The following is a 24672-nucleotide window of genomic DNA, read 5'->3' as shown; positions in this document are numbered from 1 at the left end:
TAAAACTTAAATTTGTTATCAGTTATGAGGTTATCACACTGCATACAAATACTGTATTTGTTCTCTACGTAGGCTCATCATCCATCTCTCATTTTGTATTGCACTGTCCGTGAATTTAGAAACATATTTCTTCATTAAAAACGGATCGTAATAAAAATTTAGATGTTACCACTTCATTCCCAAGATAAAGAGTTTAAATATAAACGAGGCATTCGTCTAACAGAGAAAATATCAGGATGGTTAAGGTAATTTTGACATTTCTTAATGTGCATAACGTTTACCTAAGCCTTGGGTTTGTAATTGAGTGCATTGCTACATGTGGACAAAATAATGTGGCTTAGCTGAATGTTTTCCATACCATTTATAAATGGTAAATAATACATTTTATTCGTTTTAGGTTAATTTTATCTGACAAGACTTCCAGAAATTTATTTTTCTTCTTAATTTTGAATCTCTCTTTCGCATTTGTTGAACTTCTATATGGAGTATGGACAAATAGGTAAATACTGATTATGCTGCAATAATTATTTAAAAATCTAAACTGGCAATTATTTCAGTCTCGGTCTTATATCGGATTCTTTTCACATGTTCTTTGACTGCACAGCCTTATTGGCTGGATTAGCAGCATCAGTTATTACAAAATGGCGTGCCAATGATAAATTTTCTTATGGGTAAAAAATATTCCGATAAATTTTTATTTATGTCATAAAAATGTTACCTTTTGTTACTAACTATTATTTAGGTATGTGAGAGCTGAAGTGTTAGCTGGTTTTGTAAATGGACTTTTTCTACTATTTATAGCCTTTTTTATATTTTCTGAAGCGGTAGAGGTACGAAAGAATTGTTTCGATATTTTTAAACCATCATTTAGAATAGTTACGTAATGGGACTTTTTATGAATTGTAGAGAGCGATCGAGCCACCAGAAGTAAAACATGAAAGGCTCTTTTTAGTTTCAGTTTTAGGGCTTTTGGTAAATTTAGTAGGTATTTTTGCATTCCAACATGGTCACGGACATTCCCACGGAGGTATTTATCCTATTACATTCACCTCCATACATAACATTTTCAAATTTTAAATTATCAACTTGTATAAAGGGCATGGGCATTCTCATGGAGGACACGACCATTCTCATGGTGGACATGAACATTCTCATGAAACTGACCATAGTCACGGTGCTCATAGCCATGGTTCCCAAGGCCATAATCACAGTGGTGTAAGTGAAACAAAATGTGAAACACTTAAAACTAATTCAGCTCAAAGCCAAATTATGCAAGGTAGGTGGAAAATATTTCATGGAAGTTGCAATGTGTTCTGATGTGATGGCTCATTTTAGGCGTTTTCCTTCATATATTGGCTGATACCCTTGGCAGTGTTGGTGTAATAATTTCAGCCATTCTGATGAGTCAATTTGGCTGGATGATTGCCGACCCTATCTGTTCCATGTTCATCGCAACAATGATTGGTCTAAGCGTCCTACCTCTCATTAGAGATTCTATATATGTGCTAATGCAAAGGACACCTAAGGAACTAGACACTGCTCTTCCATCATGCTACCAAAAAGTAATAGGTTTTTAAGCATAAACATCAAGATTTTTTTCCTTATTATTCCACCCTGAGTTTTTTTTTTGAGAACAAACTTATGGTGTTGACCAAAGGCTTTTGAACCCAAAACCCATAGCTGTCTTTAGACATAACCCTGATTAGGTCCCCAGTTTGGACTAGGTAAATTTATAAGTATCCCCAAAGTCAACTAAGCAGCTTGATGGTTTCCAAAAGTGCTTGAAAATTTAGAAAAGCCCCTTTTTTTCAAGAGGCCATATCAACGCATGTGTAGAAACACTGCTTGTTAATATTTCAAGCGCCTTTGAAAACTTCACCTAAGGACCTTGCAGTCTCTACTGCTATGGTAGAGCAAGTGACCATAGAAGTGGATTTCTAAGATTATATTAGGCATGTGCGAGTACTCGATCGAGCTTCGAGCCGAGTAAGCTCAAAAATGGTTTGAGCCTCAAATCTAGACCTATGCTTAACTTTCGAGCACTCAAAACGATTATTCTTACTTACTACTCGCGAGCTTTTAAAAATTACCTCAGGATGTTATTTCTTCGAAATCTAAACCACTTTTTACGGCTCTGAACGCCTATAAGACATCTCTGATGACTTTGAAGAAGAAAAGCTACTTAAAAAATTCCCTTTTGGCCTTAAGATCTCTTATTTGGTGAGGTACAAGTCCTAGTTATTATTATTATTAATATTATTATTAATATTATTTTAATGAAGAAATAGTAGAACCTAATGATAGAGCTATAACTCTTATTATTCGAATACTAAAAACCCCCTTTTTAAGCCAAGCGTAATTATTCAAGTACTGGAAACCACTTTTCTCAAGATTGTCTTGATTCCACTCCAAAAAGATGGAAACATTTTAATTTTACGCTTTTGAAGTTAGGGAATATTCCAAATAGTTAATTTGCCCCTCCCAAGCTCAGATCGGCAGGCTCTGGGCTTTAAAGAGTCCGAGAGTTATTTTTGGGCGCTAGCTCCACTCTTCGGGAAAAAGAGAAGAGCGCAAACTCCACTCTTCGGGAAAAAAGAGAAGAGCGCAAACTCCACTCTTCGGGAAAAAAGAGAAGAGCGCAAGCTCCACTCTTCGAATAAAAAGAGAAGAGCACGAGCGCGGGCTCGCCTTCTTGTACTAAAAGTGAAGAGCGCAGGCTCGAACTACTCACTGGGAAAGAGATGAGCGCGAGCTTGGAAATTTAGTTTTCGCCTATCTCTGCGGGCCAAGCTAGAGCAGTTTATATCACCATTAAATATGACGCGTACTTTGAGCACCCATACAAAATATGGTATTTATTGATTGCTGTTGTATTGAATAAAATGTTCTGTTTAGGTCATGCAATTAGATGGAGTTTACAGCGTACAGGAACCACATTTTTGGACATTGTGCAGTGAAGTTTACATTGGTACTGTCAAACTCGAAGTTTCACCTAAAGCAGACGCAAAATATATTCTAAGTCATACGCACAACATTTTCACTCAGGTAGAACTTAAAATAAATAATAATTAGAAATACCCATTCGTGGAAAATCAAAAATCTTTTCTTTTAAGGTGGGAGTTCGACAACTGTACGTTCAAATTGATTACACGGTTATGTGACAAGACGTTCACATTTTGACCAAAGCAAAATCATTCCATCAGAACTCAATTGTGAATATTTAAATACCAAAACTAAGGAAATACGCATCTATGGTTAACTATTATTGTTGTAAAAAGAGACAGTATTTACTATAGTTATTTCCAAATGAGATCTCTGAATCACTGTTAATGAAATTAGAACTTTAAAAATGTGGGATCCAAACGTTTTTATTTAAATTAAGAAAAGGTATTATAAAGGCTAAAGAATAAACATTTATATATAATAAATGGGTTTTTTTCTTAAAAGTTTACTGGGTGGGGGAATGGAATTTCAGGCCCTCCACTTCCATTGCAGGTACAGTTACAAGCTGGAATCGGTATATATTCCTTGTATAAGAAATAGTGTCTGATCCCTGTTGCTTTTTCTTAGGCTAGGAATCCTAGCTAATGGTTTCAACCCACAGTCAGGGCCCTCCCTCTGTAAATGTATAATTTTCAAATTCATTTGTGTGCTCTACCAAAATTCTAGCTTTACCAGTATCTGCTGTACCCAGGGGTAAGCTACGCAGCCTATAACCTACTTACCACTTTATTCAGAAAATACATCTCTTAAAATCCTGGTGATTTTGATAGTTGTAGTTAATTTATATTTGGGACAAATTTGGGAAACTATTTTCTTAACCTATCTAGAAATATGGTCTATAAATGTTATCAGAAGTGTATAATATCTTGTACAAGAAAAGTACCCAAAGTTATGTTAATATTATTAACTTGGAAATATGTATCTTCGCCAGCTCACCCAGTTTTGTTATGTCCAGAACCATGAAAATCAGTGCAGGATCCTATACAAATTTTCTAAATCAATAGAACAAAAATTTGATTTTTAAATGTTATTATGGTGTGCAATAGTTGATTTTATAAAATGTCTTTACGCTTGCCCAACTTGTTGAAATGTTGCCCTGGAATAGTTCAGCCAATGCCAAAGAATGAGTTCATAAACTCTTTAGTGGGAGAGAAAACGGATCCACAGCTGAAGCGGGGAGGCAACATTTCAACAATATGGTCAAGGTTATTTTATAAAAAGAACTATTCCTACAATTTACGTTGGAAGACGGAAAATTTTGAGCCGTTACGCATTACCGGCTATTTGCAGCCAAATTTTCTTCCATTGTTAAGTGCCTCAACCCTGGGAAGGTGTTAGTTTAATTTTATGGATTTCTTCTCTTGAAACCGAAGTTTTACGAATTTTTTATAATATTAATCTTTGATGTAAAATCAATACTTTTATTCGAAATATACTAAATGGTATACAAGTCAGGTTTTTTTAAAAATGAATCAACTACTCATATAGAGCTATTGTTAGTTTTTGTCTTCTGCGCCAAACCGTTGTAACGGCCCGGGAATAGTAAGCAATTTAACCATTTCTGGGATTGAACTGTCAGTAGTGGACAATTCCACGGTGGTAGTAGTTGGATAGTATACCACCGTAGTAGTCTCCGGTATCTCATTCGCGGTGGTGTTGACTTTCTCGCCACTCGTAGTTCTGGGAACACGCGCCGTAGTTTTAAATCCTTGTTCCGTACCCCTCGGAGACGCGGTAGCGTTGAACCGTGGCCGCTCGGTCGTCGGTGCTTCGGTCGTCTCGGTTACCTCAACGTTCGTCATTGGCGTTGTCTGAAATGAATAACAACCAGTCAGGCCTAGTACTATTTTAATACATTGGGGAGTTCTAAACTTACGAAAAAATTAAACCAGTCGTAATCCATGGTGAAGTTGTCATCCGTCACGGTGTATCCATCACTGTAATCAGCCTGTATTTCTTCTTGGTCGTCGTAAGAGATTGAGTTTCGCTGTCCCCGCCCGAAATAACCCCGTTTCACGAAGATTTCCGCTGTCACGACGCCGACTATGGCACCTATCATGGTCAAACTTGCCAAAGCCAACAATAAAGTCTGCACGTAACGGCCGAACTTGCACTTGCGCTTTTTCGGAGTCTCCAATGGTTCGAACTCTGCAAAATCTTTGGCGATCAACACAGGGGCGCCCATAGCTTTCCTATTTTCCACGTATGTATCCACATTGTCCCACGAAATCGTGAAATGAGCCGCTTCGTGTTCTGTCAAAAATCAGTAGCGATTAATGTTAAAACGTACTACGTAGCGCTACTCATCGAAAAATTTCATTTATAAAACAAACGTCATTTCTTTAAATACGAACGCAACACGTCGCAAATAGATCAATTAAAAGGTTAACCGATATAGGTCTAATTGATTTTAATTCGAAAAATTGGTTATCCAAATAAATAAGTACTTACGCGGACAAATTTGAATAGTTTCGGTAGTCGACGACGACGATGACGCGCGTTCAACATTGGAATATCCATTTGAAGAAGCGTTAGTCGACGCTGCCCCATCCATGGCATCGGCGCTCCCGTTCAAAGTTAGCGTGGACCCCGTAAAATTTGGGTTTTGCACTCCGTCGGCAGGCATCCTTTTTGCGTGGACGTATATCGGTTGGTCCTGAGTGGCGAGATAAAACCGTAGAATCTGGAAAGAAGTACCCGAGCACTTCTGTCGAGACTCCCAACAAATCCCAACCCCCCTTTTGTTAAACTTTGCCCTCCCTCTACGACTCCCCCGGGTTGAAAGGTCTCCGGACCCCAACTACCTCGGAGAGAGGTGTTTTGGGCCGAATAAGGCTCGCTGACAACAAACGATATCGTCTTCTCCCCTGTCATTTTCTCCCCGTTGAAATGGGTTTTCTCGGAAAGTGAAATAATCTTTCACGCAGCAACCATTTCCCCCAAAAAAAAAGTATTTACCGGAAAAATGTCTTCTTCTCCCGCCTTAGATATCATAGTTTACCGTGTCAGATACCTCCGTGGAGCGTCACTTTCTCCGACAACGTTCCACCACGAATAGTAATCTGAATTCCACCCGTTAGAAAGTAAACTTTAATTCAATGTTTTTTAAAGCTCGGAATATTAAGATAAGCTTTTTTTTAAGAAAACAAAATGTTTTTAAAAAACTTAAAACATTTATTTCTAGATATTGATAATGATTTAGATAAAAAAAACGATTTATAGGTAATTGTAAAGAACAGTTTAAGGGACACATCGGCGTTTGAATTTAACAAGCTTCGCGGGCTGGTTTCCAGAATATGATTGGTCGTATCTGCTACCATTATTGGTAAATCCGGCCCGAATTTTTTCAAACGCCGTTGTGACCCTTTAATTGGTTTAATCTTTTTTGACGCGTCCGATAGTTGGGTTCATATTTTTAGTGACGAGCATGATAAGAACGGTGATCCCGGTTACAACTTCGAGTAGAAAGAAAATAGTCGACCAACTGTACTTCGAGGCGATGTAACTGAATGGCAAACCGGCCGAAATTGCTCCGACTGAAATAATTTAATTACACGCGTTATAATTGCGCATTATCTAATTAATTAATTAATTAATAAATTACCATTAGCTGCCAAAGCCACAATCGCGTGCGATGTGCCGCTTAAGTGTGCCGGAGAAGATTCACTGGCCACTACGCCAAAGATTGCTATTGGTCCATAAAGACAAGCTCCCAAAACAAAACCCAGACTGGTGATAATAACCTTTAAATAAAATGAACGCGTGAAACGAAAGAAAAACGAAAATTTATCCGCTTTTTTTTTGTCTTTTCTTACTTGAGACGTTGTGTTATCGACGTGAAAGTGGAGTAGATGCAGAGTGAGAGCAACGCCAGCCATGAAAACTATGGCAACCGGCATCCTAGCATTGCCTTTTCCTGGCTTTGAGTTCAAATCATGCTATTATTTTCAAGAACGTTACCACCATAAATAACTTCACCTTCTTAGCTCGTCTTTTCAGAACCCAATCCGTCAGATATCCCGCCAACACTCCACCCAAAAAGCCTCCAGATTCCACGCTACTCGTAAACGCGCTACCTGGATTTAAAAACTTAGGGTTAGTTTTCCCCGTTTGTGTTTCGGTAATTAATTATTTATTTACCAACGTATTGAGAGTGTCCCCTATCTTCCATGATATAAAGCTGTCCCCAGTCGACGGTACTTGTCTTGGCGCAAAAGACAATCATATAACAAAAGGAGACCAACCATAAGAAAGGGCTTCCCACCAGATCACCGAATCCTTCCTTGGTTTCTTTCTTCTCTGTAAGAAGGTACATGTATCCACTATTTGGGTTATCCAAATGGAACGCTTTAATGTTTACCTCCCACTTTGCTCGTCGTTGGTGCCGCGAAGCTTTTAAGTCCGATGTCAGTTGGAGAATTGACGATAGTCAGAATGGCGATTGCGCCCATTCCGATGGACACGGTTCCGGCCACCAGTAGGCTAAACCGCCATCCGTAGTTCAAAATCAAATAAGCCGATATAAATGGCGACACTCCTCCAGAGATGTTGGCGCTCGACGAAAGGAGACTCCAGAAAGTTCCAAATTGCTCCGGCGCAAACCACTACTGGTAACCGTTATAAATCGGAATTCAGTTACGGATTTAGGCTATTTGATCGTTGGAATATAGCCTCTTTCTTATACCTGCCTAAGTATTTTGGCGCAGGCCGGCCAACCGCATCCTTGAGCGAAACCATTAAGGAACCACAAAGCGGCGAACGTCGACGCTGAGATGGGAGAAGTTGAAAAGGCCAGAGTGGACAGCCCACTGACCAAGAGACCCGTCGAGAAAAGTAACTTGGAACTGATTCGGTCCGACAGTACTCCACCCAGGAACTTAGATATCGCGTAAGCTAAATTTTGGCTGCTGGCAATTAAACCTGTTATTGGGGAAATAATATTAATAATAATCATGATAAAATACGCGAAAAAGTAGATTAGTCCATAATTAAAAGGGATAATATAGCTAAATCCTAAACAAATTAATCTAACTTAACTTCTTCTAACTTAATAATAATCAGATACGCTACTCTATTACCCAAGAGACCACCGTAGACCTAATTCATCTAGGGACTTTTAATGACATTAGGAGAGATTGTAGGATAGGCTCTAAGGCCCTATTAACCTCGTCTACATAGACGAAAGGCTATAGCTTAGTTACTGAGGACAAGCTACAGGTGTATATCTTTTTGTTGGTAGAATGATTACCCGGTTATGTTGATTGCGTTAAACACCAGTGAAACCCCTTTTGGAATTTGGATATCGAATTTCAAAGTATGTATACCTTCAGAAAGGGAACGAATGTTTATGATAGTCAATTTTGTGTTCCAATTCAATAATTGGACATTATTTCGCCGAAGTAAGCGTTGATTTAATAGACCAGATAACGGCTAGTGGGAACTTGTAGGAGATGCAAGCTGTTCACACAAGAATACGTAATACAAGTTCGCTCTACACGTTTCCTAGCCGTTTTAAGGCGCTGGCTTAACCTCTCTATTACAAAAGCGCTTTAATTTTCAATTGCCCTTGACCTTAAGCAAAAATTATCTCGGGAATGAGATTCCCCCTTTCATAGAGGCAGCGTTGCCAGACGTACGATAATTATCGTATACGTCGAAAATTTCGATATAATTTTTGGGACGTACGATATTTTCAATGGTGTACTATATAGTACGCATTTTTCGATAATTCAGCTCACGCGTACGATAATGCATGATTATTTTTTAAATTGTCTGAAAACCAGTTAAAACTGCGATTTTTAAACATAAATTTTCAATCTGTCGAACTTTAAGTGTTATTAAAAAAAATATTTAACAAGTTTAACGTCACTATTTGAGACACAATTTAAATCTACCGCCAGTTTTCAGGCATACAATAATTTTTTCTGAGATCGATTGTGGTACGATATTTTGAGCTTCAGGAACTGGCAACGCTGCATGGAAGTTACACACAGCGCCAAGCTCGATTGCGACGCATATGTGAACTGTGTAATCACGGTAATAATGGTTTTAGGTGTCAACCTGGCTTAAAGGGAGTGTGAAATAAATAAAGAAATCGTCTGATAATACGCGCCGATATTTTTTAACGTAACTAGCGCCAATCAGGGATCCCTAGCTTCTGTTAAACCTTGTAGCAGAAATATGAAATTCGATGATCCACCATAATGTAATTAAGAAAATTATTCTAAAGTATTTAAATATTGTGATTGAATCGCTCTTCGCGCCAGTCAAGTTAGGTCGAGTACCTCCTTATGTTTCCTGATAATGATGAACATTTCGCAATGTACGAGCTTAGAGGTCTCGTTCAATCATGAGTGGGTTATCATTATACATTAGCGTCAACCGGACTGTAATCTAGTATTCTACTTTGACGTTCTGTTACGTGACGCAAAGCTGTAACCTAAAACTGATAAATCCAATTTAAACTATATTAGCAGAAGTTTATAATATATAATTTTGAGATAAGTATACGTCTTACAGGGGCGTGCCAACGTTTTTACGAGAGCGGGGGCAAAAACAATGTTTTAAGCACATACCTTGTTAAATAGGTTACGTCCGAAAATATAAAAAAGTTTGAACGTTCCCAAGCTGAGAAACGCGTCGTTGCGCGCGCCAGTGGAAAACAAGCTTAAGCCGTTAAAACTCACCTTTCCCGCCAAAAAGCGGAGGTGTACACCCCCTGATTTTATAAAATAAAAAGTGGTCTTGCCCAACTTGTTAAAATGATGCTCTTACGTCATAAGACCCGGCTTTATTAGTATAATCTTCGCACGAGTTATTTCCACGTGCGCTAGAAAAAGCTTTATTCCTCGCGACTGTATCGCGCGCTCGTATAGCCTTGTAAAAGTACGAGACTGTGACGTAAGAGCCTGTGACGTAAGAGTCACATTTAAACAAGAAGGCTACGTTACTTAATAAAAAGAACTTTTGCGGCTCATAAATTTATAGGTCTCTCTATAAAGAAACTTTGGCCTTCTTGTTTTGATGTTGCTGCTGCGACACGGGTGACGTGTCGATGACGTTTAACTATGAAAAGCCCTGGACATAAGAGCAAATTCAACGAGGCACCTTGTTATTATGCATAGATTGAACTGAACTTCTACGTATTTCGTGACGAAGAAGCTACATAAAAACAAGTTCAGCAAGCGTAGCTTATTTTATAGAAATACCTATTACCAAAAGTAAATAGGGGGAGAAAGTCTGGCACTTGGGTCCAACCGCACGACGTCTTATTTGAGGGGTAAAATTTTTGGGCTTCGGAAATGACTTCCCCCTCGCCTCTTTACAGGGACACAAAGGTATTGATTGTACTCCGCCACGATGAAAAATAGTTATCTATAAAATACGTGAATATTAAACTTTTGCTTTCGTTAATTTGGTTAATTTAGTTCCTAAATAAAGTAGATATACGATAGAAACTAAAATGCGACATTTTAAAAATAATAACACGACTTTTGAAAAGAAATAAACCGTAACTAGAATAACGCTCACTTAAATCGTGGAGAGCGTGGCACCATCTAAGAGCAGAGATCGGGACTAATTGGTAAATCTACGATGTTAAGGCCTAAAAATTTGCAAGTTTAACTGAAATAATAGCTAAAGCTACGAGCTTTTTTTGTTTATCTTACAATTGATATAGTAATTTTTAATTAAAATCAACCGTTATCGAAGGAAATAATGGTCAGAATTTGACAGAGAGACTATTTGAAATCGCGAGGCGGTGACATGGTTGCCAGGGAATAAAATTCAAAATTTTAATCTTGAGCGCGGACCGGAATACCTCAAATGCACTACTTCGCGTGTAATGTGCTATCCTTATTGGTTAGAAATATCACGTGATCACTAGCTCTTTAAAAAGGGTGTCAAGCATGGTGGAAGGTAAAATCTGAAGGCAGTGATAGACTTTATCCCCCTATTTACTTTTGCTATTACCCTCTAAAGATGCTCAGAATGTGCATGTTATACTTCGTTGTTAGATGAATACGTCTCGTCATAAGTTTATAATATACTAGCTCCTTATAAGTTAGAATCCGCCATAGATCTAACGTTAAGAGCGATTTATCTCATAAAAAATCAGAACCGATATACGTGACTCCCTGCGGCGCCTTTTTGCCCTATCATTTTAGCTTCTTCAAATTCCGTCGATAGCGGAAACGTTTATCTCCATGGATACGATACAAACAGAAGCGCGCGGAGCTAGCCCTAACGACGTTTATTTTATTTTATTCATTTCAATATGAACAGGTATTGTCGTAAAATATTCGTAGTTTAAAGTTTATCTCTTCGCGACAACTAGCGTTAGGCTTATCGAACTTCGATTCCGTCGTTGAAACGAAACCCGGATTTCACAGGCCAACTCATATTTCGATTTTTCGCCATCAGATGGCGACACGCCGTGACTTCGACGTCTTGGGAGAAATCGCTGTTAACGAGCAGTCTATGTACGATTCAAACTTATAGAGAGCTAGTATATTATAAACTTATGGTCTCGTAACATAATATTATATACTTCTAATATATAGTTATTAAATAATAATATTATACTTCCTATAAAAGTATATTTTACAAACAAATTATCATATTTAACTTGTAGTTTTGTAAATATACTATATAGCTCTAATGGAATGACATTTCACTTTTTTTTCTCTTCATTCCCAACCTTGGAGTAATTCCAAAACAACTGAAGCTCTCGTCAAGGTTGAAATATAATATATTTTAAGCTTTTTATATTTTTAATTACTCGTTGCGCATCGAACATAGCTGCTACGAAAATGGTTTAAATCTCTAAAAGCCTAACATTTAGTTACATTGGGAACATATGACCCCGGGGGCCTTGGTAATCCCAAAAATCCTGCACCTATATTAAAAACATCTGGGGGATCGAATGAATAAGTATTGATTGAAAATCCGCGTTGTGAACGTACCAATGTCGCTTTTGTCAAGTCCTTCCTCCATCAATTTTGGCATGGCGAAAGACACACTTTTGCGATTCATGGCGTAACAAGCGTAACCAATGAACATGCTGGTGTATATAGTCATTTGATAGCTAAACAATTTGGAATCGGGTTTTGCCATTTTGTTTGGTTTTCGGACACTGTTTTAACAGAAAGGGTTACAATCGATTCAAAGGCTTCGCGGAAGGTATACTTTGATACACGAGTCGTTCGGAGCCTAAGCTCTCAATGAGCTGCTTCACGCGGCAGCACCTATTTTATTAGCCTTGACGCTCTTTGAATAAATATATTGGAACTTGCGCAATTTTACTTTCGCCATTATAGAGCTAGTGATTATGCGGAAGACAAGTTAACGAAGAGAGATAGGGAAACGAGGCTATAAAGAGATTAAAGTTTCTTGATCTGGATTCTTGCCTTAGTATTAGGCGCCACGTTTATAATTTGGAATCAGAAATTACGTACCAACAAAAGTGACAGAATTACCAAAAGTGTGCGAGTTCCTGTACTTTCCAATGCTAAAGATTTACTATCGAGATAGACTACATAGAAGGCTATAGGCTAGGACCGACGACGCGCAGGCGCGGATCTAGGATCTGCCAAAGAGGGGGGCCGATACATGTTATATGTGAAAAGAGAATAAAGTTTTTATTTTATTGAAACATTTTTTAATATACAAGATATTTCATACATGCGACCAGTCACCGAGCTCCATTCTTCTTGGTTTTTTAGTGCAAAATTTTTTGTGATTTCATCGGGATCAAGGCATACCTCTTTATAAATGTATAGTACGCTTACGGGGGGGGGACTCTGGGCCCCCCCTTTCGATCCGCACCCTTTTTGGTTTGTTCTTTCGTGTTTTGTATTAAAAAGTACATAGATGGCGGTAGCGCTTCCGTCAAGTGGGACAAAATCAGCAAGACTCCTAGCTTTCCCCAGTGCTTCCTTAGTTCTCGAAACACCCGCCAGGTGACACTATTTCTACTTTTGAACTTCATTCCCTCCCCTCCGAACTTTTACTTCACGTGTAACATTCATTTCTAAAAGATTACGTTGACACACTTTTTGTAATTATGTCACTTTTGGTACCAATGTTATGCCCCGTACACGCGGTTCGTTATCTACTCGGAGAGATAAACGCGCGAATTCTGGATAAATTATGTAAGAGACTTTTCACTGCTGGTAACCTATGTTTAGTTGTTTATTCCTGGAATTTGAGCACCCGAATTCGTCGTTAAGGGGTTCGTTGCAGCAGGGCCGTCTTAAGGCATGGGCTAAGTGGGCTACAGCCCAGGGCCTCCAGCCAGTTTGGGGGCCCCGAAAAGGCCATCCATACCGCCTCTACTCTAGGGATAAGGGATTAGTTAATTAAATATTATTTATACTCATTTAATATTATGTATCTTTTAGTTACGTCTAAAGTAATTTGACTCATCGCCACATCGCACATCATACGGTACCAACAATTTCTAAAACCTAACAGCGAATCACTGTCAGTAAAAATTTTATTTTCAGTAGGACTATGTTATACTTTTGAAATTAAAATCTTTGGTTTGATTATTGTGTAGTTGAATTTAGACAACGGACATACAAAGGCTGACCGTTTGGGATCGCAAATGTCTTAAGAAATAATTTAGCCCATGGCCCCAAAAGGTCTTAAGACGGCCCTGCGTTGCAGACGACACCTTTGACTTATGTTTCGTGAAACGAAGTTGGGAATTTCTAATTAAATCGAATTTTTTTATCCTATAATAGGGCTACGACTTGTTTTTAACGTAACTAGCACCAATCAGCTATAGCTTCTGTTAATCCACGGCCAACTTTGATCACGCGCTGTTCGCGCTACAGCGGCCAACACATTCGTCGAAATTCCGCGAACAAGGATTTTCCTCCTATAAACTGTACTATAACGTGTAGGAGTTCAGCGCCAAGTTCGGTTGTTATATTGACTTCAATGTAAAAACTATTCTAAAAATAATAATCCGCTAGGGGCGCTCACGTCATACACATCTTTTGCTCATGGGTTAACACAGAAACTTCAACGAATGAGATGGCCGCTGTAGCGCGAGAGATCAAAGTTGGCCGTGGTTAAACCTACAAGTTAATTATCCCTTTAAGGGGTACACGTTGTATGCCATGCATTCTTGGTTGAGTTGTCCCGCTGTTTGGTTTTTGGTAGTAGAACTCTTTTTTTCGAGATAAATCTAAGATATGTATTCTTGAATTTTTCCAGAGCAATTTTGTATTAATTAATTAAAAATCTTAAATTTAACGAACCAACTCAAAATTATACATTTTGTCAATAAAATTTATATTTTAGAATGGTGCAAGATAAATGGTTAGTTTTTTTAATTGGTGAAATAGATAATAATTTAAAATCTATCCCGAGTCCATTTACAATACTATTAATTAATTAATTAATTAAGTAATTAATTTTATAAAAATTATTTGAAGTCACATTTTACCCCTCATTTCCGATACTTATACCGCCTAATATATTCGGTTTTGATATTATTTATTACAGTTTCAACACTTCTAAATATGTAACAACTGTCATTTTTAAATTTTGGTTATTTTGCGATGAAGTGAAAATATGAATGAATTAAATTAAATAAATGTTTAAAAGCGTGCAGCTTCTTACTCGCCTCCGGTTATAGACTACTTATTTGACCATTACTCTAGTGCAATGCTGAGGGAGTCCTTAAACCATCTGGTGGTAGATAACGTTACTAAATATTTTTAGGGTTTGGTTTAACCTAAGAGCTAGGAGCTCCGGACGATAACTATAATAAGTTTAATAAGCATTTAGCAAATTGAGAATTGACCATGGATTAATTAATGAACAGGGATATTCCGACTCATCTAAAGCGCAAAAACGTTTGCTATGGCGCTCTAGCGGCAAGAAAATGCAAAACTATATCGGCGCATGCGCGAAAAATGGAGCACAGCCTGCACAGGTTCATTCTAGGTTTGCCCGTTGCTCACGCATACGCAGATATTATAGCTTTGCGGTATAATAAGTCACCCCATTCTGAACAAGCACGTAAATATTGGCTATGTTTGGGTAAAAATTTCCCCTTATACTTCCCCAAAATTGTTCCATTCGTGCTTCTGATTGAATATCTCGTCATCATGTTTTTTTTTTCTCTATTTAAAACTTCATTCAACACGTCAAATAAACTATTTTGAAGATCTATGGAATTTTTTCTTCTCCGGGTTGAGTATAAAGGAAAGCGGAAACCTTTTGAAACAAGTTGTCACAGTCATTTAAGTACACACAATACTTTTAATGTGTGCTTTCATATTAAAGTTCGAACAATAATATTTATTTCGCAAAAAAATATTGCAGGCAACCAACCACTGAGGCTAAGCCTTTACAGGGTGATTAATCACCCTGTACAATAAAGTAATAAGAAAACTCTAACGACCTAATAGTTATTTTATCATAAAGGGGCCTTTTTTTCAATCACTTTGTCCATGAAGAACAACATTTAAGCCAGCTAGTCCACGAAGAAAAAAATCTCAATCACCCTGTCGACGAAGAAAATTTATTTTTTTATCTTACAAGATATACAGGTTGTCCACTAAAAAACGATCCAGGGCGAATATATCAGAAACCGTTTTCTCTAGGAATTTAAAATATTTAGGTTACGTAATTCGTGCAGAGAAGAATGATAATCTCGATGACCTTGAACCATTTCTTCAAGGTCATCCAAAAACTATCTCGAGAACCGTAAGTGTTAGAAAGTTGGTTCCAGTTAGAAAAGTATTCCCCTTCACGTTTTATGTCTACATAGCGTGAACATGATCGGGTTCGACCAATAGCAAAAGTAAATAGGGGGATAAAGGCTATCACTGCCTTCAGATTTTACCTTCCACCATGCTTGACACCCTTTTTAAAGAGCTAGTGATCACGTGATATTTCTAACCAATAAGGATAGCACATTACGCGCAAAGTAGTGCATTTGTCGTATTCCGGTCCGCGCTCAAGATTAAAATTTTGAATTTTATTCCCTGGCAACCATGTCACCGCCTCGCGATTTCAAATAGTCTCTGTCAAATTCTGACCATTATTTCCTTCGATAACGGTTGATTTTAATTAAAAATTACTATATCAATTGTAAGATAAACAAAAAAAGCTCGTAGCTTTAGCTATTATTTCAGTTAAACTTGCAAATTTTTAGGCCTTAACCTCGTAGATATACCAATTAGTCCCGATCTCTGCTCTTAGATGGCGCCACGCTCTCCACGATTTAAGTGAGAGTTATTCTAGTTACGGTTTATTTCTTTTCAAAAGTCGTGTTATTATTTTTAAAATGTCGCATTTTAGTTTCTATCGTATATCTACTTTATTTAGGAACTAAATTAACCAAATTATCGAAAGCAAAAGTTAAATATTCACGTATTTTATAGAGAACTATTTTTCATCGTGGCGGAGTACAACCGATACCTTTGTGTCCCTGTAAAGAGGCGAGGGGGAAGTCATTTCCGAAGCCCAAAAATTTTACCCAAGTGCCAGACTTTTTCCCCTTATTTACTTTTGCCAATAGTAAGTTTTGAAAAATTTTACCAAAATCACAAAGGTCGTAAAAGGGAAAATTGCAAGACAGCGCTAATAACTTCAAAATATGTCGTGCTACATTAGCGAAATTTGCTAGACAATCGCATAATGGTAGATGATTTTAATATTCGGAAAATTGTATGACCTTGAACCATGTCATCAAGGTCATACTAAAATTATCTCGAGAACCATTAGGTTTAGAGCAAAAATTCCAAGTAAAAATTATAATTTCAAAAAGTATTTCAAAGTTATTAATACATAAAATGTGACGAAGAACAACTTTCTTATTGGAATGTTTGTGATTTTGGTAAAAAATTTCTCAACTTACTATTGGTCGAATCCGATCATGTTCACGCTATGTAGACATAAAACGTGACGGGGAACACTTTTCTAATTGGAACCAACTTTCTAACACTTATGGTTCTCGAGATAGTTTTTGGATGACCTTGAAGACATGGTTCAAGGTCACCGAGGTTACCATTCTTCTTTGGCCCCCTGCACGAGTTACGTAACCTAAATATTTTAAATTCCTAGAGAAAACGATTTCTGATATATTCGCCCTGTATCGTTTTTTGGGGACACCCTGTATACTATCAAATTGCTGCTGATGCAATACCGCCATCTAGTGTGAAAATAGAAAGGCATTTTATTTCAGATAGATGGCAGTATTGTATCAGTAACCGAATGACTTCCAGCCAATTACTCAATACCTCAATAAGACTCTTGTTGTGACGTTGAGAGTACAAGGGCATAAAACGAAGTAAAACCGCGAAAATTTGGGATGGCTAAGCTCTGATTTTATGTTTTTGTTTTGATTACGCAAATTTTAATTTTGAATGTTTAGCTCTTTTAGAATTGAAATATGCAATTATTATAGTTTGTTAAGAAATGTTTCTAAACAATGGATTTATGTCTAATTGTCCTGAGGTAGAACCAAAACCATCTGTGGAACTTCTGTTTTCAAAAGCCTTATTAGTAGCAATAAATGAAAGAGGATCCTCCATTCCAAGAAGTTCTAAATTATACATTACTGTAGAGAGAACTTCAAACTTATCACCTTTGCGGAAAGTAAGTTTGAACTCCCCATCACACGCCTCGCATCTTACACATTAATAGAATTAATTGTCCTCTCTTTTTCAAGGAATTAGTGGTTAGGTTAACTGATGAATATGAACCATTTTTCATTTACATCTTAAATCTCAATGAGGAGGATTTTCAACAGTAAATAATATGTTAACTGCTTAAAATACCCATTAATGATTGTTAAAAGAATACCAATCGATTTAGGTTGAAATTGCAGCAAGGTCTATTAATTGACTTCCCATCATTTCCACAAAAATTCATTGGCCTATTAGAGCAATGCTTAAAGGAAGAACACAAAGAAACACCAAAGTATAAAAAATCTAAAATCAATTTACAAAAGTTCCCTTTACTAACAGTTTGTTATACCCAAAAGATTTTTGTTAAATTTAAAAATATCTGGAGATTTGGGTTGTGAAATCAATGGTATTAACCTGGATATTATCGAAACCAATCCTTTCAAACATTTGACGCATTTATCGCTGAAGCTTTCCCCAGCTTCAGATACATTTGTGAAGAAATACTTAGCGTCCACATTAAAATCATTCAAAGTAAATTGAGAAATGCTATTATCTTATTTTATTTTAACCCATGTTGATTAACCACCAGGATGAAAAAGAAAGACTTGAAAACTCTGTCAAAGTTGCCCAATCCGAGTATCAAAATCATTTGCATCACTGCCAAGAAAATATGTCAACTAGAAATCAGGAATTTGAAAGAATACGGCAGTCCCTTCAGAATGAAATTTCAAGTTCAAATCGTAGATATTCGGATGAACTTCGTAGTGAACAACAGAAGCTGTTAACAGTAGGCTCTTGTTTACAGTATCTAAAGTAGTACGCTCAAATTGTTACTGGTGCAGGTTCAAAAAGAAGCTGAGCTATCTAGGGAAAAGCTTAAGATAGGTATTGAAGCTTGCCACCAGAGAGAAAAAGAAAGCTTGGAAGAAAAGGTGAAACTACTAGAACTACAAAATAAGGTATGTTTTTGATTTAAGTCAGTGTTGGGCATTTTTGTCCAAGAGCCACTCAGCTCACTCGCACTCGCTAGCCAAATATCTGCTCACGCTAACTCATTTTTGAGCGGTTAAATCGGCGCTCCTCTTTTTTTGTTTTTTTTTTCTTTTAGTGCAGAAATGGGCGCTCTCATTTTTGTTTCGTGCTCTTTAAAAAAAACATTTGTTCGCTCAATTTCGCTCATAATAACAAAAGCGCTCACAATGAGATTAGTGGTGCCCATCACAGTTTCCTGTAGAACTGTATTAATAGAAAATAAGTAATTTATACCAATTCATACATGTGTAATTTAGGAGTTACAATCTAAATTGATCAATGCTGAATTGCAAACCAGGGATATTAGGAGCCATTTTGTGAACAATGAAGATGAATTATTCCAGCTAAGGCAAAAAAATGCCACTCTTACGAAGGAGAACAAGTCATTAGACGCCCAGTTTCACGAACATTTAAAAATGATAGGAACCTTGAAATCTCAATTGGCCGGCACAACTCAAGAACTCAGGGATAAAGAATTAATTTTCATCAAAACTCAAGAATTGCTCAAAACTACGCAAGATCAGAAGGTACAGCATGCTAAAATAAACGATAGAAGTGGCTAATACATCATATAATTTTGGTAGAAACAACTTGAAGAACTTTTGGACCAAAAGCAAGCGCTAGTAGCCAAAAGAGAAAATGCTCTAAGAACGGTTTCCGATGATTTGAACAAAGGAAACGAGATTATCAAGAAATTGCAGAATGAAATTCGAAGTTATCACACAAAAGTAAACGTCACTTAACCTTGCATTGCATCTTTGATTGATTGATTGGTCATTTCCAGTTGAAGATACACGGAGACGTTGCTTGCAAGCAAGAAGAGGCTATTCTAGAGAAAGAAAAACTTGCGACCTTACTGGATAAAGATTTAAAATTAAAAGATAATTTACTGCAGCAGATAGAAAGTGAACTTGGGGATATGAGAAAAGAACTGAATTTGACCAAGGAGAAACTTGAAGAAGCTCAAAAGCACAATAAAACCAATGAAAATGGTAATATTTTGTTTTTTTGATGTTAGAATTAATTAGATTAACTTGACTCTAAATCCTAGAGTTTCATTTTTTTTCTCAAAATTTTTGCAGTAAAGTTACATTACACTATTTTGCTTCTAAAACTTTTTGCAGTGATTGCTTGGTTAAATAAACAACTTAATGAAAATGGAATCCAGAAAAGAGGTTTTGTCTCCGGAATAACAACTGATCCATTGAAAAACGTATCTTCCATACCATTTCGTCATACAGCAATGACATCAACTCCCAGCATTCCTCAAAGTGTCTTGTATCAAGCAAGAGTGCCAACCCTCAGTGGTTCTCCGGTTAGTTATTTCGTAAAAATTGTTTTCATACTTAAAATCATAGGTTATCTATCCTATTACACGCAGATCTGTACCAGTAATGGACCATTTGCCTCAAATCCTAGTTATTTTCAAAGCAGAGTGCCTTTTTGGTAAGTTCTTTAAAGGTCTTATGATTGCGAAATGTTACTTTTAACAAATTTTTGGCAGTTCTCAGAGTACAGAAGACCAAAATAGAAATAATGCGCCAGAACCCGATCCTATTATACCGCCAACAGCTATGACAGCCTCAAATACAGCTGTGAAACAAATATCAAGTAAAACTCCACGTTCTAGTTTTCCACCGCAGAGGAGTTCGAGGGTAACGGCTGGTAAAACGCCCCCCATTTCTAACAAGTCTAAATGAAAGTTATATTTGTATTAAATTTCGTAATTATAAAATTTTTAAATCAGCTGGTTACTGTTATTCTCAGACGTTTGTGCGTTATTTCTCTAGCCTAGTTTGAATTTCCCATAAGTTAGCTTGGCGCTAGATGGCGCTTAATTATCCGGGTACGCGTTTTGAGTTTCAGCCAAGGTTCCTAGAAAAAATTATCTTCAGCAACCCATTTAAATCCAGGACCCTTCTGATGTCCAGGCCCTAGGCAAGGCCAAAGATAATTTAAACTCGCACCCTAGATTCGAATACTGAGAGCTTTCCCATTGACGGTTTTGTTACGAAGCGTTTACCCTTCTCCGGCACGTGACCTCAGAATAATCGGGCTCCATCGTTTGCAGTAAGGGGCAAACCATGGAGCGAATTTTTTCTGAGTTCCAGCGGGAAGTGGGTAAACGCTATCGGCAACGCGGGAGAGAGTGATTTCGAATCTAGGGTACGAGTTTAAATTATCTTTGGCAAGGCGCAGTAGGCGGAAACGCGGCCCTGCGGGAACGTCTACGCATGGCCAACTTTGATCACGCGCTGTTCGTGCTACAGCGGCCAACACATTCATCGAAATTCGGCGAGCTTCCCCTATAAACTGTACTATAACGTGTAGGAGTTCAGCGCCACGCTCGGTTTTTATATTGTCTTCAATGTAAGAACTATTCTAAAAATAATAATCCGCTAGGGGCGCTCACGTCATACACATATTTTGCTCATAGGTTAACACAGAAACGTCAACGAATGAGATGGCCGCTGTAGCGCGAGAGATCAAAGTTGGCCGTGGTCTACGTCTCTTCCCGAGGTTTGGCTAAAAATTTCGTTCAGAAAAAATGGTTTCAAATACCTAAGAGGATGGAAATTATGGGGTAGACAGGACTGCCCTACGTTTCAGAAACACGTTATCTCCAAAAATGGCATTTCAAGATAAATCGATTTTTTTAATTTTTATGAAAATAAGAATACTATAATATTTAGGTAACTTAAAACTAGTTGTTAAGGGTTTCTTTTAGACCGCAATCTAAATATGACAACCACTATCGGAAAAATTAAGTACATGAATAATTTGACATGGTGCGTTTTGTACGTTTATATTTGACTAAAACTCTTGGCAGAAAGAAACGCATTATGTTGTATAATAATACTGAGTAACGGCCATTGTGACTGTTACGATTTATCATTATTTGGCCCATGGTTTAAACTACGCACGAAGCCTATGGGGAGCATTCAAACTCAAAAAGTCAAAAATTGTCGATAATGAGTTTCTGAAATGGAAACACAGGAATCCCGCATTTGAAAAATCACACGCTAATTAGGTCGTACAGCAAACAAAAATTCGAAAAAAAACTTTTCTACACGTTCTACTAGTAAGTAGCACACTATGATATCCACACCGGGTTCCACCCATGCTAGCTACGCCACTGCAAATAGTGGCAAATATATATTGTTTAATTAGTATTACAATATTTTGCTACTAAAACCAAACATTCAGGATTCAGCTTCCTCCACTAATTAAAATCAGTTTGCACTACCAAACCAAGAAAAACCCATTACTACTTCTCATTTCGAACGTCTAGCAGACGAAATTATATGTATACGCATATATGTTAATCTAGTAACACTGCCTTAGGTTAAAGTTTTAGCTCGAGCTACATTACCGTAGGTGCGACGGGGGAATACAGTTTTCCTTTCCAGGATCCGGGTCATTCACATTCCTACGAAATATGGTGCCATCTATGTTTCAAATAGAATATTGATAAGGCCACGTTGCCACATGCACCAATAACATCTTTCTAACTCTGAAAAAATGGTGTGAAGGCCACAATACCATATGCACCCAATTAAACTTCATTTAGAAGAAAAAGTGAGACCTAATTAGCTTAAAAAATGGCCTTTGTTGTTAGTTTCACTCGTCATGTGCTTTTTCAAATGCGGGATTCCTGTGTTCCCAACGTCAGATAAGTTTCTCGGATCTGGAGTAGCCGTTCGCGTTTACGCCTAGAAATGGGTGGCTGAAACTCTCTAATGTTCATATCAGAAAACATTTTTACCTCTGATACCTTCCGAATTAGAAACGATATACAACAGGTGAAAACTATTAGCCAGTCCAGAACCGTTCGATGAGTCCTCGCGCAAACTATTTGACAAAAAAAAATCATCGTACCGTTCTAACGCAAAGTATTCGCTCCCGGGAACCGGTTCTCGGAACTGTTGAAGAACCCAAGGATGAGCTCTCTTAAATTCGTCTGCAATAGTTTTTTACACTATGGTGGAATTTCAGACTATTCGTACAACAAGCTATGAATTGTTCGGGACGTTTTGGTGAAGTCATAGCTCAGTCCGAATCTGTTCTATGAACGGTTCCGGACTGGCAAATAGTTTACACCTAACATTTTTTGATTAGTACCGCTCACAAATTAAGTATTGCGTAACCCAAAAATATATTTATCTACCCCCTTTCCCTGGTAAAGAATCAGTAACAATAGGAAAGACTTCTAGCCCTAAATGGGAAGGTACCTAAAGCACGCGTTGGAGGTTATATTTCCCTTAACGTTACCCCTAGCTTTTGATAAACCTGCTAGCTAATAGACGCTTCAATAAAACAAATTCAAGGAAATCGCCAAGAAGTAAAATTTCCGAGAAGCAGGACCTGAAATATAGAGTAATGGCAGTGTGACGTCACTGCACGTCACCCATGCTTTTTCCTATAGATAAAAAATCGCGACCAAAATGGCGACCACGGTCAAAGCTACGGAGTGCCATTACTCTATACTGTTTATATTGTGCTTGTTGAAATAATGGAAACTTTTCACCTGTACAGTGTGCAACAAGTGTTTCCTTTTAACGTGGTAGCTTTTTGTGACAAATCAATGCTTAGCAAAAACACGACGTTCTGTTTACAGGTGAAAAGTTTCCATTATTTCAACTTTCAGGTCTTGGCTCTCGGATATATTACTTCTTGGCGATTTACTTGAAGATGTTTTATTTAAGCGCCTATTACGTAACAAACAAACATTTGCGCGTGAAGAATAGAAAGTCATATACGGGAGGTGATTATAGACTTCTGGTAACACTTTCACAAACCCCCCTTTTTCCGCGTTACGTAATTTGGGAACGAAAGTAAAAACCGTTTTTTTGCGTTAGATATATTTTAACCTATTTTGTAATAATATAATTCTGTGAGAGTTATTTTCTTAATAAATATTTGAATTGGATGAAAACTTGCTATTCATTTGAAGTTGAATTACCTACCCTAATCGTATCGTTTCAAGTGCAAGTTGCGTGAGCCTGTCTATTAGACTTTCGGTGGGGATATGAGGGGGGGGGGGGTCGTAAGTAAACGGGACGTAAGGATGGGGAGAGAGGTGAAACTCAACCGGAAACGCGAGAGCTACCGCGTGGGATCATACCGAGAGTGACCTTAGGAAGCGAGGAGGTCACAGGTGGTGGAAATAATCTTGTACAGCCCCGCGGACTTTTACTCGAGACGAAATTCTAGCCCCTCCGACGGAAGTACGCTTCTCCTAGGAATATTTTTTTATTGTCCACACCGACTCTCTCTCTCTCTCTCTCTCTCGCCTCTCCTCACGAGAAAAGGCCGATTCGCGGCGATGGTAAAACACCACGAGAAATGGGTCAAAGTCAGACTGTGTAACCCCAATTTTTGATTTTCTCAAGCGACGAAGACGCTTTACGCATTCCTCGAATGTAATAAGGCGATTTTCCTAGGATCACGACACCCATTGGGCCTCAAACCCTCATCGTACGTCATTCGGTTCACCCAATCATTTTAGGTCTGCAAGTTTCAGCGCGATTTTAAAGCAAGTGGCGACTCAATAGATGTCGCTGTCGGCAGGTGACCTAGAGTGAGTCCGACCGAGGCTTAGCGCCAAATTGTATTTAGTAAATTATAATATTAATTAAACAAATTAAGGGTAAAATACGAAAATGTACATGACTTTATTATGTTTATCGACATAGATTGTAGTGTATTATTTCTTTTTTAAAGAGTTACGGTACCTTTATTATGTTTATCGACATAGATTGTGGTGTATTATTTCTTTTTTAAAGAGTTACGGTACCTTTTCAATGCAGGTTAGACTGAGAAATCACCGGAGCTTCTCTCGTCATGAGTTAAAATAGGCGCTTAAATAAATCATCCTCCCCAGAAATCGCCAAGAAAGAATATTTCCGAGAGCCATGCAGGACCCACAAGGTAATGTTTATATAATGCTTGTGGAAATAATGGAAACCTTTCACCTGTAAACGGA

At 37.7% G+C, this 24672-nt stretch overlaps 4 protein-coding genes across 4 annotated transcripts; 2 read left to right on the top strand and 2 right to left on the bottom strand.

Annotated features, from left to right (window-relative positions):
* On the top strand, positions 1-3424 carry ZnT86D (solute carrier family 30 member 7). The gene is made up of 9 exons (XM_090172666.1): positions 1-245; positions 398-499; positions 558-671; positions 743-830; positions 907-1027; positions 1097-1276; positions 1336-1562; positions 2896-3045; positions 3114-3424. The coding sequence occupies exons 1-9, from the start codon at positions 163-165 to the stop codon at positions 3159-3161; spliced, it is 1113 nt and encodes a 370-aa protein (XP_090028792.1). The 5' UTR covers positions 1-162; the 3' UTR covers positions 3162-3424.
* A 986-nt stretch (positions 3425-4410) lies between these two features.
* On the bottom strand, positions 4411-6104 carry LOC149948033 (uncharacterized). Its single transcript, XM_090172663.1, has 4 exons — positions 5962-6104; positions 5455-5659; positions 4880-5256; positions 4411-4814 (listed from the first exon to the last, which is right to left on the bottom strand). Exons 1-4 carry the CDS (start codon positions 5995-5997, stop codon positions 4500-4502), a joined length of 933 nt encoding a protein of 310 aa, XP_090028789.1. The 5' UTR covers positions 5998-6104; the 3' UTR covers positions 4411-4499.
* Positions 6105-6200: 96 nt separating this feature from the next.
* Positions 6201-12255, bottom strand: LOC149948032 (glucose-6-phosphate exchanger SLC37A4-like). Its single transcript, XM_090172662.1, has 8 exons — positions 11967-12255; positions 7688-7923; positions 7364-7607; positions 7144-7302; positions 6982-7079; positions 6819-6923; positions 6608-6746; positions 6201-6539 (listed from the first exon to the last, which is right to left on the bottom strand). Exons 1-8 carry the CDS (start codon positions 12115-12117, stop codon positions 6379-6381), a joined length of 1293 nt encoding a protein of 430 aa, XP_090028788.1. The 5' UTR covers positions 12118-12255; the 3' UTR covers positions 6201-6378.
* A 5105-nt stretch (positions 12256-17360) lies between these two features.
* On the top strand, positions 17361-20438 carry LOC149948031 (spindle assembly abnormal protein 6 homolog). Its single transcript, XM_090171502.1, has 12 exons — positions 17361-17622; positions 17696-17775; positions 17842-17946; positions 18011-18185; positions 18244-18441; positions 18497-18613; positions 18944-19213; positions 19271-19414; positions 19471-19678; positions 19811-20001; positions 20068-20132; positions 20191-20438. The coding sequence occupies exons 1-12, from the start codon at positions 17443-17445 to the stop codon at positions 20384-20386; spliced, it is 1929 nt and encodes a 642-aa protein (XP_090027628.1). The 5' UTR covers positions 17361-17442; the 3' UTR covers positions 20387-20438.
* Positions 20439-24672: the final 4234 nt, after the last annotated feature.

The sequence above is a fragment of the Leiobunum rupestre genome, chromosome 4 (assembly GCF_980474605.1).
Source record: "Leiobunum rupestre chromosome 4, qqLeiRupe1.1.hap1, whole genome shotgun sequence".
Taxonomy (NCBI): Eukaryota; Metazoa; Arthropoda; class Arachnida; order Opiliones; family Sclerosomatidae; genus Leiobunum; species Leiobunum rupestre.
The sequence above is the reverse complement of the archived record's forward strand: the minus strand, read 5'-3'. Positions and strand labels throughout refer to the sequence as shown.

Bases quoted from the DNA above. Each gene is read 5' to 3' on its own strand.
- ZnT86D (XM_090172666.1), top strand. From the start codon at position 163: ATGTTACCACTTCATTCCCAAGATAAAGAGTTTAAATATAAACGAGGC. The intron at 831-906 runs GTACGAAAGAAT...TATGAATTGTAG, and splicing joins TATTTTCTGAAGCGGTAGAG to AGAGCGATCGAGCCACCAGA. The intron at 1,563-2,895 runs GTAATAGGTTTT...TGTTCTGTTTAG, and splicing joins TTCCATCATGCTACCAAAAA to GTCATGCAATTAGATGGAGT.
- LOC149948033 (XM_090172663.1), bottom strand. From the start codon at position 5,997: ATGATATCTAAGGCGGGAGAAGAAGACATTTTTCCG. The intron at 5,257-5,454 runs GTAAGTACTTAT...GATTTTTGACAG, and splicing joins AACTATTCAAATTTGTCCGC to AACACGAAGCGGCTCATTTC. The intron at 4,815-4,879 runs GTAAGTTTAGAA...TATTCATTTCAG, and splicing joins ACGACTGGTTTAATTTTTTC to ACAACGCCAATGACGAACGT.
- LOC149948032 (XM_090172662.1), bottom strand. From the start codon at position 12,117: ATGGCAAAACCCGATTCCAAATTGTTTAGCTATCAAATGACTATATAC. The intron at 7,608-7,687 runs GTATAAGAAAGA...GGTTACCAGTAG, and splicing joins GCGCCAAAATACTTAGGCAG to TGGTTTGCGCCGGAGCAATT. The intron at 7,303-7,363 runs GTAAACATTAAA...ACCTTCTTACAG, and splicing joins AACGACGAGCAAAGTGGGAG to AGAAGAAAGAAACCAAGGAA.
- LOC149948031 (XM_090171502.1), top strand. From the start codon at position 17,443: ATGTTTCTAAACAATGGATTTATGTCTAATTGTCCTGAGGTAGAACCA. The intron at 17,623-17,695 runs GTAAGTTTGAAC...CTCTTTTTCAAG, and splicing joins ACTTATCACCTTTGCGGAAA to GAATTAGTGGTTAGGTTAAC. The intron at 20,002-20,067 runs GTTAGTTATTTC...TATTACACGCAG, and splicing joins CAACCCTCAGTGGTTCTCCG to ATCTGTACCAGTAATGGACC.